The following is a 13,692-nucleotide window of genomic DNA, read 5'->3' as shown; positions in this document are numbered from 1 at the left end:
TGCGCCTCCTGATTGGCCGCGTGCCTCGCGCCCCTGCCTCCCATTGGCTTAGTTAGGGGAGGGGGGCGTCGCACCCCCCCTCAGGGGATTGGCTGCCGTTGGCGGCGGCGGTGGGGAGGCGAGGGTATATAAAGGGGAGAGGGTGTGGGGGGACCCTCAGTCCAGTCTGAGGGGAGGGAGGGGGTGGTGGGTCCTTAGCGCCCCCCTTGGACACCGTTATGGGTCCCAGCGGGGTTGGGTGGCCCTAGGGCTTGGTGTGGAGGGGTGGCAGCCCTTTCCCCACCACCATATCCCAGGATGGGGTTTGTGTGGTCTTCCAAGGGCAGAGCAGGACCAGGCCGGTGGGTGGGTTCGGGCCTGCTGCTGGCTGCAGAGCCTGTGAGGTGATTCCAGCCATCGAGGGGTTGGAGGAAAGGGTGAGGCCTTTCCTGTGAGCAGAGGCAGCTTCTGAAGTGGAAGCTGTAGTGTTTGTTGCACCTTGGCTAATGTTTTTGGTGTTCGTGGTGGTGGTGGTGGTTGCCTCTGTCAAATGGGCCTGTTCTTGTGGCCTAGCAGAGATACAGCATGTGGACTTGGCCTTGTGGACCTCTTGCTAAGCAGGTTTTGGTGTTGAGATGCCATATTCCCCCCTCCTGTGCCACATTTGCACTAGAAAATTTAATGGGAGCTTGTTAAATCATGAAGTTGGAATGGAAAAATGGAGTCCTGGTGTTCTTTCAGACCACCTCATCCTAAAGAGGCAACTTGCCATAAAAAAGACATTGAGGTGCTGGAGCGGGTCCAGAGAAGGGCGACAAAGCTGGTGAGGGGTCTGGGGAATAAGTCTTATGAGGAGAGGCTGAGGGAGCTGGGGTTATTCAGCCTGGAGAAGAGGAGGCTGAGGGGAGACCTTCTTGCTCTCTCCAACTCCCTGAAAGGAGGGTGTAGAGAGGTGGGGGTCGGTCTCTTCTCTCAAGTCACAGGCGACAGGACGAGAGGAAATGGCCTCAAGTTGCACCAGGGGAGGGTCAGGCTGGATATTAGGAACAATTTTTTCACTGAAAGGGTTATCAGGCATTGGAATGGGCTGCCCAGGGAGGGGGTGGAGGCCCCATCCCTGGAGGTGTTCAAAAGCCGGGTTGATGTAGTGCTGGGAGGTCTGGTTTAGTGATGATGCTCCTTGTTTGTTGTGTGGGTGTCTATTTTTGTCAGTTAGGTTGATGGTTGGACAAGATGATCTTTAAGGCCCCTTCCAACCTAGAAGATTCTGTGATTCAGAGCGTTAAGTTTCCCTGTATGAGACATTTCAAGCTGTGTACGGTCACCTCCTCCCTCTCAACTGCTCGATGTGGACCCTCCAAATGGGTCTTGTGGGGGTCTCTAGATTGGAGTTAAAAACCTGGTTTAGGCTGCTCAGCTTCACAGTCCCGAGAGTGAAATGAAGGGTCAGTATTTGCAATGTGCTTTTTGGTGTCTGTGTGCCTCCCTGTCTAGAGTATTACTGATTTATTCGTGGCTTGAAGGGTCAGTATTTGCAATGTGCTTTTTTGGTGTCTGTGTGCCTCCCTGCCTGGAGTATTACTGATTTATTCGTGGTTCTTACAGGCCTTTAAAGAATGAACAAGCACAAAACTGTGTGTCTGTAAGATGCGTATCAGTGTTTTCTCTTCCAGAGTTTCAATGGGAATAGTGATCATAGGGAGCTTCAGCTTTCTTCTGTTATTTTTTAAGTAATTCAATTTTTTTTGCCTTTCTGTTGGTTATGTTAGAAGATGAAATGCTAATGAATCATCAGCAGATTTTACAAGAGGGTTCTTTGCATCTTTTGTGGAAAGAAAATAACTGATAGTTTCAAGCCTTCTAATGCCTTGGTTTCTAGGGGGAAAAAAAAAGTAAGAAGGTTTATTTCTCTTGTCAGTCCTTAAATGGAGAACTTATCTCCCAAATTCTGATGCTTCTTGGTGCCTTGCTACGTGTGTGTGTTAGGTGTTTAAAATGAAGACAGCTTTATTACCTTGATCATAGGATGAGGTATGGGTGTAATTGTTGTTATCTGATGGAATAATTAACAACTTGTATTTAGAGAGAAATGGGTCTCACTCTCCTCTGGCACCCTTACTACCAACTTGTAAAGAAGATCCCTGGGTGATTTCTCTGATGGTGATTTGCTCTGCAGCCAGCAGCTCCTTCCAGTGTGTTTCTGACCACCTGCAGCTGCAAACTGAATTTTAATTGACTTATAAGTGTAGCTAATTACGGAGGCTGTTTTAGTATTGTGAATTTTGTTTTAAATTAAACATGAGATCGGGTCTATTTGTCACTTTTATTTCATACTAGTGCAACACAGAGAAATGGAATTGTGTTGCAGCCCTTAGCTGGTGTTATATGTTAAATCCCCACCTGTTTTAATGTATAAATAGTCTGATTTTTTCTCAATGGCCTGCAGTGCTTCAGAGGAACAAAAGACAAGTTGGAGGGGTTTTTTAACGTGCACAAACAAGGTAGATTTGTCTTTTTGAATTTTAAGAGCTTGAAGGAGAGGGGTGATTTAATTCAGAGGAGAGACGCGGAGGAGGTTTTGATGCAGACCCTTTATTTTCCTTTTGTCACGTTGAACTTAAATATGTGTTTTCCCCGTTTTCTTGTTTTATCAGACTTCTCCCTCTATCATTTATAGACCAAATCAATTTGGTGGAGAGGGTCACTGCCTCAAGCAGCTGGAGCCTGAGAGTTGTGGTGTGGGCCAGTGAGAGGCGGTGATATTGTAGGGACCTCAGAGGATGAGACACTTGGAAGAAGATGATGTGAAGAACGTGGTCACACGTTCAGGAGGCTGAGAGGAAGAAATTAGCTGCTGGAGTGGATAGGTTCATGTTGAGCAAGTGGGAAGAGAGGTGACCTGAGAAGAGCTTGAAGTGTAATTAACCTCTCTCTTTGCCCACTCAGGTGGAGGACAGAGAAGTGAGAAACACTCTCTTTGCCCACTCAGGTGGAGGACAGAGGAGTGAGAAACACTTGCTTATACAGTAATTAGGACTAAACTTAAAATGGGAACTGCATCTCCAAGCAGGTTTGTAGCCCAGCCCGTGGTAGCTCTCAAGGAGGATGTTAACCTCTCCTCTTGGGACTCACTTGGAGTGCTTGATACCGCCTGTATTTTGTGGTAGAAACAGACTTTCAGCTACTTACCTGATACTTGGTGAGATAATAGTTGCAACAGACTGTCCTGCTCCTGCTTTTAGAGCTTGGGCACTGTCCCTTTAGGAAGGGGACAGTGTGACACACGCTGGATGCAGTACAGGAGAACTGTCCTTGAAGATCTAAGAGATCTTTTCCAGCTCATTGTTGCTTTGATGGATGTGCCCTAAGAATATAGATAGGTGGATTCATTATGCACAATTTGAGTAAAGAGTGAGTTTGTGTTTGGCTGAGCTCCTCTATTTATTATACGACTAAATAAATTGAAGCCATTTTTCCTGGTTTGGAAATAAATAATCTTAGCTGCCCCAGCCCGATGTATGATTTCCATTTCTAACTCGCCAGGAGAACATAAATATTGGGCTTATATATTACCTGATTATCAACTTTCAGCCAAAATGCACCAGAGCCAGGGTTCCTTGAAACAATCTGTGTGTTTGAGGGATGGGAATGCAGAGGAGGAGACGGCAGCGGTGACTCAGTCCCTCAATGAGGTTAGAAACCTTCTTGCTGCAACGAGAGCCTGTTCTTGCCAAGGGATCTCAGGAAATGCACCGACTCTGCCTTCTAGGCAAGCTGGGGTAATTAACTTAAGTGTGGGATGAAGCTTTTTGCAGACACACGTGATGTTCCTTTGGAGCATAATAAATCATTTTCATATTTAAAAGCTGGAGGAAGACCCGGAGCCGTAAAAACGCCCTTTCGTAACAATCTCGCTGGCGCTGAAAAGGAGTGGTCAGTGAGCTCAGTACTTAAAGGATTAAGCTAAGAGCCCCTGCTATTATTGCTGCAGGGAACCCCAATCTATATGCAAGCCTCTTCCAACACTGGATGAGTAAATCACATTAGCTGGTTTATGCCCCGTTATTATAAAGTGGATTCTCCTTTGCGATACTTTATGGCACCCCAAGCAGGGAGGTGGACTTTTTCCCCTTGCCCAGCTTTAATATTCCCCCCATTCTTGTCCTCTCAAGAGAAGGGACAGAAAGGAGCTTTTGGCAGCCCCTGGCTGGGGTGCTTTCTCAGCAGAATGTCCTTAATTAGGCTTTGGAGAGGTTGCTGCAGATGAAGTCCCCAGGGTTTTTGTCTGTGTGTCTTCTCGTGTAGTGCTAGCGTAGGAAGCGATTGTCATTCCTTAATAGCAGGTAGGCCAAGAAAATATGGTTACTGTGGATTTTTTGGAGGGGATGGTGGTGCTTTTCTCTGCATTTCTTGCCTTTGAAGCTCTGTGTGAGTTCACTATAGTCAACTCGTGTAAAAAAACTCCTACACACCACATAGAAAATAAGTGCCTTTGCTGATATTGGAGGTTTTTTCTTAAAGCACCTTTCTCTCCCATTCCCTTGGTGTTAGGGGCCACGGGATGGGTGCTGTGGTGTCTAAAGGTGGGGTGTCTTCTGCTGAGGACCTCACAGCTAACGAGGATGTTGCTGTTGGATAGTGAATGAGGGGTTTTTGCCCCCCGAGTGGTGCTTTTCTCATCCTCTGGAGCTGAATGCGGTGTCTGGGGAAAGCTGGTGGTTTAATTACACAGCTTCAGAGAACACAGGAGAGAAAGGGGTCAGAGAGTATTGTGGTGGTCAAAAGGAGTTTTCAAGTGAGATTTCCAAAAAGAATTGAAGAACTGTTCAGGCAAGGACACAAAGGCACTTTCCAGGCATCGGGAGCGGCGGAGGAGAAGCTTCAGCATTAATGAGATTTTTTTGGATTGGATGTGAAAGGCGAGAACTAAAGAGGAAGGCCATAGGTCTCAGACACCAGCAGGTCCCCAGAGGGTGTGGAGAAAAGGAAGGTAAATGTGAATGGCATATGAAATGAACCTGTTTTGTCTGGAAAAGGTGTTGGATTTACTTGTGCTTACCTGATGAGGCAGATGGCTGGATATGATGGGTACAGACATGTAGGGTGATGCTCCAGCTCTGAGCTGGATGCTTTCTAGTTGTGTTGTGTCCAGTTCTGGGCTCCCCAGTTCCAGAAGGACAGGGAACTGCTGGAGAGGGCACAGCAGAGGGTACAAAGATGATGAAGGGCCTGGAGCATCTCTCTGCTGAGAAAAGACTGAGGGACTTGGGTCTTTTTAGTCTGGAGAAGAGACTGAGGGAGGATCTGGTCAATGCCAATAAATACTTAAAGGTGCTGAGAGCTCCAGCAAACATAAGTCAGAATGAGCTTATTTTTCACTGGAGTGGAAATTGTGTGTGCCAGGACGTGCACCAGCATTTGGGAACAGCCAAGATAATATCAGTGGTGAATTTAAATGTGCCTTTCTTTTAAAAAAATGGGAGTTTTGCAGGTTCTTGATTCACATCACATCTTCTATCTTGATTACGTTATATATGACACACTCTGTCCTGCCACTGACGTGCTGGAGCGATACTGGGTTATAAATATACCTTTTGCCACTTCAGCTTGTGTCATCACCCATCACTGGTTGAGGCGTGCCTGCTATTTTGGGGAGGAAAACGCTGTCTTCGCAGTTTCTGTAACTGGCTTAGCATCTCACGTGGTGGCATTGCTGCTTGCTCATGTGCCTGATGGTTGTCAGGTTGTACTGGAGCATTGGGATGGTGACAAAATCAGGGTTGATAGATTGGGTGATAGCTCTCATACCGTGTGTGTCCCCCCCCTTGGATGCTGCAGAACTTCCCATTGGAGTCTTGGCATTTTTAACCTGTCTGAAAATATCTGATTTATGTGAAATCCAGGGAGAAAAATCAACAACTGCAAAGGATAATCCGTGGGCAAACAGCGTGGAGAGAAGCAGAGAGTGTTCCCTATGTGCCAGCTGTTTGGCAGTGCTGATGCCCAAAGTTTCACATTTATTTCTCCTAAAAAACCAAAACCCAACCAAGCTTCCAGCTTAGACCCTTTGAGAAAACAAGTCTTTTCTTTACCTGGATCTTCCAAACTGATATTGCTAATGGGCTTAGTAGAGGCCACGTACTCTAACGTGCTTGTCACAATTCTTCTCCAGCTAATTTGAAAAAATAACAGTGGTTGTGTGCTGAGCTGGATGTCTTCTGCTTCCTCATGCAGTGAGACATCTCTGCTGAGAGAGGACCAGGGGGAAATCAGTAAATCTCGAGGTGCTGGGGCTGTCAGCATCGCAGCTGGAGGGATATTGAGAAGGAGGGGGATTCAAAGAAGTAAATAAGATCGTGCAGGATTAATGAGGGGGAGCATCCTAGGGAGGACTAGTGAGGAAAGTTATTTTGGGTTTTTCTGTCGGGTGTTGGTGACTTTGGACCAGGTTGTGCTTTCCATCTCTTGACCTCACCTGCGGGTCTTGTTTCACTGTTGGCTTTTGTACCAGCTAAATTTCACCGCTTGCCCTTTCCTCCTGCCCTCTTTGTTGCCTTGGCCTTGGGTCTTCTCTGAGCCCTGGCCCATCTGCTCTCACACTGACTTCTCACTCAGCACATCCACGTTTCCAGGGAAACCTGCTTTGCTCTGGGTTTTGGTGATGAGAGAAATGATGAGAATTCGTGGAGCTCCAGCCTTGGGTAGGAATGCAAACCAGAGGGGGCAGGTCCTAGGATGCATTTTGAAATGCAGAAGTTGAAAGCATCAGCAAATCCTGCAGCTCCTAATGTTGGCTGATTGTTGTTGCTACACAATTGGCTGGGCTGAGTGGTGGGTTATTTTAATTTCTGAAGAACAGCAATAATGATACAGTTTATAGTGGTGCAATTTCTGAATTTGGCTCAACTGGGCTTTTTTCCCTGACATTTGAGCTCAGTGTGAACTTGTAGAACCGTGGCAGAACTTGAAAAAACTGCCTTCTGCTTTCTTTTCCAACTTCTTGGAACTTTTTTTTTTTTTTGCTTTTGCAGATATGAACCTTAATGCCAGGTTTTGTCTATTAAAGACCTGTCTGAACCCTTCGGTCTCCTTTCCACTCCAGTTGTGAGTTATTTGTGCCAAAATGAGTCTGCAGGAGTGAGTCAGCATCTTCCTTCAGACCTTCAATAGCTGCTTCAGGGGAAGGTCAGCCAAAAATTCCACTACTTGTTGCACCATCTGGAATTAGCCAGAACCATGCCTTTCTTTTAATTTAATCCCTGGTTAATTTAATTACATTCTTATTAACAGGATAATTATATTTTTAGAAAAACCCAAACCAGCCAAACTTGAGACCTCTAGCATTTATTTTTATTTTTTTGAGCAATTTAGGTAATTGATTAAACTACTGGCTGTTGTTAGTGCAATTACCTGAATTGGCACTTGCTTAATAATGACAGTCAAGAAAGAGCTGTTTGGGGTAAATCAGCCAAAGAATATCAAGGGGAAAGGCATTTAATTTCATGTAAAAGTCGTCGTTCAGGTTATGTTACTGACATAAATGTGGTCATGTTTCACACAAGCAGTTTTAGACCTCTGGGTGGTCAGTTTTAGACCTCTGGGTGGTCAGTTTTAGACCTCTGGGTGGTCAGTTTTAGACCTCTGGGTGATCATCTACCTGATAAAATGAGCGATGAAGTTGAGGGAAAGTGATAGGATTAGGTTAATTAATCCTTAATAAGACAGCAAGTAGCTTTGAGGTAGCTGGACGAGAGGGGCTACGTAGGGATGGATGAGATTTATTTATCTAGCAGGGCTTGCGAGTGCTGTAATGTCTAAATACATAATATTTATTTGTAAATTACCCTGGCTTTCAGCACTTGGAGAGCAAGGCTGGTGGTTATCAGTCCTAATCATTGTTTGCTGCTTGGTTTTTCCATGCTAACGAGGTCCCCTAGCTAAAGCGTTGCGTGCAGGTATGTGTATTTCTTTTTTTTTTCCTTTCTGGTGCTTTTCCTGAGTGTTTTGCATCAAATAATTTGAATGCAGATGGGATGCTGATGGTACAGAACTGGGAGGGGTGGCTGACACCAGAAGGCTGTGGCCCCATCCAGAGAGACCTGGACAGGCTGGAGAGCTGGGCAGAGAGGAACGTCATGAATGGGCAGAGAGGAACCTCATGAAATTCAGCATGGGCAAGAGTAGGTGCTGCACCTGGGGAGGAATAACCCCCTGGACCAGGACAGGTTGGGGCTGACCTGCTGGAGAGCAGCTCTGAGGAGAAAGACCTGGGAGTCCTGGTGGACAACAGGGTGCCCATGAGCCACCAATGGGTCCTGGAGGCCAAGAAGGCCAAGGGCATCCTGGGGGGCATCAGGAAGAGGGTGAGCAGCAGGTGGAGGGAGGTCATCCTGCCCCTCTGCTCTGCCCTGGGGAGGCCCCAGCTGGAGCACTGGGACCAGTTCTGGGCTCCCCAGTTCCAGAAGGACAGGGAACTGCTGGAGAGGGGACAGCAGAGGCTACAAAGATGATGAGGAGCCTGGAACATCTCTCTGCTGAGGAAAGGCTGAGGGACTTAGGTCTTTTTAGTCTGGAGAAGACTGAGGGGGGATCTGATCAACACCTCTAAATACTTCAAGGGTGGGTGTCAGGAGGATGGGGCCAGGCTTTTTTCAGTGGTGCCCAGGGACAGGACAAGAGGGAATGGCCACAAACTTGAACATAAGAAGCTCCACCTAAAGATGAGGAGGAACTTGTTTGCTGTGAGGGTGGCAGAGCCCTGGCAGAGGCTGCCCAGGGAGGTGGTGGAGTCTCCTTCTCTGGAGACATTCAAACCCCACCTGGCCACGTTCCTGTGGGACCTGCTCTGGGTGGCCCTGCTCTGGCAGGGGGTTGGACTGGATGATCTCCAGAGGTCCCTTCCAACCCCATATCGTTCTGTAACTCTATATATGTGGAAGTAATATGATTTTTTTTTTCTCACCATGGAGTTTGGTGACGTTTGCCTGAGACTTTTCTGTGCTATTGATTTATATCTTCTGGCCAGGCCCAGTGGTACAGGCAGTGCTGGGGTCTGCAAAGCTTATTCATTGCTGGAGAAATTAGCAGAAGGCAGAAAAATGCCTGCTGCATGATTTTTTTTATTTTATTTTTTTTTTCCTCTCTATCTTTTTTTAGCTTGTCAATGACAAGCCAACTGCTAGCATTTATGGGAATGAATTATGACTAAAATAATTTGCATTTAAAATGCAAATGAATGAAAGCGTCAGCGAGGAGCCTTCTGCTTCCTTCCCGGTGCGCAGACGGGGCGCTGGCATTGGATCAGCCCAGCCAGGCACCCGCTGTAAAATCAACTTAATTGGACTAGCTGAGAAATGAAATGGGCTCCAGCCTCATGCTTAATTCCTGGGCCTGTGATTTAATATGATATTGAGAGCGGAAGGATTGGGAAGGTGCTGAACCACTGACTAAACCCAATCTCCAGAGCTGTAAATTACCCTGCTGAAATTCCCCGTGGCAGATTGAGAGGCCCCCAATAAAACTGCAAAAGGTGAATAAAAAAAAAAACAAAAACCTCGCTTGGAAGCAATTTGTCAGGATCTCCGGGCTCGCCTGAATTAGAGTTTAAGTTTCATTGTTCTTTTCCTAAAAGTTGTCTGGTGTAACACTGCCTGAATGCCAACCGGGACTGCCGTTTTGTGCAAGGTGAAAGCTGCCTGTGGATTTCACTGAATTTCACTGAATTTTAGAGTTGGAAGGGACCATAGAGATCATCTAGTCCAACTCCCCTGCCAAAGCAGGACCATCCAGAGCTTGTCAGAGCATGTTACTCAGGAGCATCCAGGTGGGGCTTCAAAGTCTCCAAGGAAGGGGACTCCACACCCTCCCTGGGCAGCCTGTCCCAGGGCTCTGCCACCCTCACCGTGAAGAAGTTTCTCCTCATATTTGAGTGGAACCTCTTCTGTTCCAACTTGTGCCCGTTGCCCCTCGTCCTCTCACTGGGAACCACTGAAAAGAGTCTGATTCCCTCCTCCTTCAACCCTCCCTTGAGATACTTGTAGGCATTGATAAGGTCTCCCCTCAGCCTTCTCTTCTCCAGACTAAAGAGTCCCAGCTCTCTCAGTCTCTCCTCATAAGGGAGATGCTCCAGTCCTTGAATCATCTCTGTTGCCCTACGCTGGGCTCTTTCCAGCAGTTCCCTGTCCCTCTTGAACTGGGGAGCCCAGAACTGGAGGCAGGATTCCAGTTGTGGCCTCCCCAGTGCAGAGCAGAGGGGGAGAATGACCTCCCTTGACCTGCTGGCCACACTCTTCCCTATGCAACCCAAGATACCATTGGCCTCTTGGCCACAAGAGCACACTGTTTGCTCATTGTCATTTTACTGTCCACCAGGACCCCTAGATCTTTCTCTTCAGTAGTTGCCTCCAGCAGGTCCACCCCTAACCTGTGCTGGTACCTGACATTCTTCTTCCCCAGGTGCAGGACCCTGCACTTTTCCCTGTTGAACCTCATGAGGTTCTTCCTTGCCCAGCTCTCCAGCCTGTCCAAGTCTTGCTGGATGGCAGCACAGCCCTCTGTGGTGTCAGCCACCCCTCCCAGTTTGGGATCATCAGCAAAGTGGATGTGAAGCTGGTTGGTTTTCCAGAAAACCCCTTTTCAGCCAAACCAAGAAACCAGTGGTGATGCATCTCAGAACGTAGCGTTTTCTTGTTGGAAGCTTAAGGTCAATTTTCTGCATCGTTTGCTGATTTCTGGGCCTGTAGGTGCCAGGAGGACAACGTGAGGAATATTTTTGTGTACCAATGAAAGAAGTGCAGGAGGAATTCAGTGTAATCTTTGAGTGCAGGAGGTGTTGTGTATAATCCTTCAGTGCGTTTGTAGCAACGGTTGACTTGTTTCCCCTTTAATAGGACACAGAAAGTCTAAGACAGCAGAACTTGAGCACGGTAAATGGGAAAGCACATGTTGGTAAAGCCCAGTCTGCTTTATTCTGGCAGTGTGGTCCCGTGGTGTAGTAGCTGGTGATAATACCTCATGCCTTCATTCTGTGTGTCACACTTGTTTTAATACCTCCATCTCTTTTTTTTTTGTTTGTTTTTATAGCCATGTTACTGAAGACCCCCTTGTCTTCTGGAAGCAGAAACACAGTGAAGAGATGAATCCATTCAGCCAGACCTTCCTCCAGTAGATTCCTCTCGCCATGGAGCACCACGGCGGGGAGGAGATGGACTCCAAAGAGGAAAGTCCTCAGGTGTGGGCTGACTCTGCTGAGCAGGAACAGAACACTGCTCAGGTGATTAGTGCCTTCCAGAGCTCTCTCTTTCTGTGCAGATTAAGAAAGGGTGGAACAAGATTCAAAGTCTGGAAGCTCAAGCTTTCATTTGAGGAGAAATCCAAACACCACTGTGGTGATTTGGGATTAGAGCTTCAGAAAGTGAGCTTTGCAAACCACAGCAGTGAATACACAGACGTCTGAAACGAGCTAAACGAAACCAGCCAGTGGCTATAGAAGTTTCAGTGTCCAAATATATGTGTAATCATGTGGGAAAGTATTCAGATTAATGAATATTAACAAAATCTGTGGTCTGTGGCAGCCCGTTTTGATGGCATCAGTCAAAATGGTAGGAGCTGTGGGTGGACCTCAGGGAAAGTAATATGAATAAATTTTTCCAGCCAGACATCTGGTAGTGGGGAAGGGAGAAATGTTAATTGTTAGTGACTAATAGAGTCAGGTTCTGATGTATGCAGGGAGTCCCTCTGCCTCCGAGACAATACAGCTGAGAGTTGTTAGAAGACTGTAAATTGATTTATTCTTTTGAATATGTTATGAAGAGGCTGCTGCATGTCATCTGACCCACAAGCTGAGAAATTCTGACTCTCCTGGTAATTTCCAGTGTAGAAATTTGCAAAGAAAGGCACTTTCCAATGGCCTGTGTTATCTATACAGTGGGATAGCCATACTGCTGTTTGCACATGGCAGTTATAAGGCTTTAATTAGCATTTGCAGAGTGTTCTCCAAATGTGAAACACCGTGTGCATCCTCACTGTAGTGTTTGCATGAGGATTTATTGTACAGAGTCAGCACTGAGCATCCACAGGGGACTACCAGGTGTCTTCTGAGGAATGAGCTTGAAAGGTGAAACAAAGTAAATAAAGTATCTTAAGTGTGGCATGGTTTTATGTGGAAACATTTTATATGAATATGGATACTAAAACCAGGTTTCCTGTTAACTGTCCTGTTTTTCCCATGCTCTGAAAGTGGTTTTCAGCATGTAAAGGGTGTCAAAAGATAAATCTTTTCCTATTGGCACTGGAATTAAGTATTCCAGCTCATTTTATGTAGGCCACTGATCATCATTTATGATCATAATGTTCTGTCAAAATCAACTTGTTTGGAATTTAAACTGCTGCCCCGGACATAACTTGTTCCAGTGGTCCTTGGAATCATTGCTTAATGCTTTCAGTTTTATGTTTTTCTGTTTAAAGAGTGGAATTTTCTACTGATACTGCATGTGCATATTACAGAGGAGCAATCTGACATACACTATTGCTGCCTCATGATAGCTGCAGGACTATTACTTGGAGCAGTGGCAGAGTTAATAGGTTCTGTTCGCCGTTCATCAAACAGGAAAAAATGACTTCCAACTACAGAACTAGCCGAGGGAAGGAATTATCATAAATCCAGAAAGGAATATGAGAATAAAGGGGAAGCTCTATACCAATAAATTCCATTGATGCACCAGTTCAAATCCAAACTTTCTTTTTCATGTGTTTTTAAAGCATCATGCGAGAAGGAAGTAGGGGTAGGTGCCTTTTATACCAGCTCGATCTTGAGTTAAAACACAGAAACTGATGGTAGTTTGTCTGGATTTTTCCATTGGAAGCATAATTCTATGAGATTTTAAATGCATATTGTACAGTAAATTTTTAATTGTTTTCTAAACAATTGGCTGGGCAGCTGGAACACAAGGTAGGTGGGAGTGTTGATCTGCTTGAGGGTCGGAAGGCTCTCCAGAGGGATCTGGACAGACTGGATCAATGGGCCAAGGACAACGGGATGAGGTTTAATAAGGCCAAGTGCCGGGTCCTGCATTTTGGTCACCCCAAATGACCCCCTTGGTCAACCCCAGGCAACGCTACAGACTTGGGGCAGAGTGGCTGGAGCTGCCTGGAAGAAAAGGATCTGGGGGTGTTGGTAGACAGCAGGCTTAACATGAGCCAGCAGTGTGCCCAGGTGGCCAAGAGGGCCAACGGCATCCTGGCTCGTATCAAGAAGTGTGGCCAGCAGGAGTAGGGAAGTCATCGTGCCTCTGTCCTGGGCCCTGGTGAGGCTTCACCTCGAGGGCTGTGTTCAGTTTTGGGCCCCTCACTACAGGAAGGACATTGAAGTGCTGGAGCGTGTCCAGAGGAGAGCCACCAAGCTGGGGAGGGGTCTGGAGAACAAGTCCTATGAGGAGAGGCTGAGGGAACTGGGCATGTTTAGTTTGGAGAAGAGGAGGCTGAGGGGAGACCTCATCGCCCTCTACAACTACCTGAAAGGAGGTTGTAGAGAGGCAGGTGTTGGCCTCTTCTCCCAAAGGACGAACAACAAGACCAGAGGAAATGGTCTGAAGTTGGGGCAAGGGAGATTTAGATTAGATATTAGAAAGATTTACTTTACTGAGAGGGTGGTCAGGCCCTGGAAGGGCCTGCCCAGGGAGGTGGTGGAGTCACCATCCCTGGAGGTATTTAAGA

At 46.7% G+C, this 13,692-nt stretch overlaps 1 protein-coding gene across 1 annotated transcript in view; it reads left to right on the top strand.

Moving 5' to 3' along the window:
• The first annotated feature begins 1,598 nt into the window (after positions 1-1,598).
• The window catches only part of PRDM10 (PR domain containing 10), a 57,464-nt gene continuing 45,370 nt past the window's right edge, over positions 1,599-13,692 (top strand). Inside the window, exons 1-4 of the mRNA XM_014951837.1 lie at positions 1,599-2,925; positions 2,969-4,969; positions 7,011-7,164; positions 11,062-11,251. Of these exons, the coding sequence (XP_014807323.1) occupies positions 11,159-11,251 (93 nt within the window). The 5' untranslated portion in view covers positions 1,599-2,925; positions 2,969-4,969; positions 7,011-7,164; positions 11,062-11,158. The remainder of the gene's footprint in view (positions 2,926-2,968; positions 4,970-7,010; positions 7,165-11,061; positions 11,252-13,692) is intronic.

Source organism: Calidris pugnax, unplaced genomic scaffold, assembly GCF_001431845.1.
Source record: "Calidris pugnax isolate Ruff unplaced genomic scaffold, ASM143184v1 scaffold145, whole genome shotgun sequence".
In the NCBI taxonomy this organism is placed as follows: domain Eukaryota; kingdom Metazoa; phylum Chordata; class Aves; order Charadriiformes; family Scolopacidae; genus Calidris; species Calidris pugnax.
This window is presented reverse-complemented; position numbering and strand designations above follow the sequence as displayed.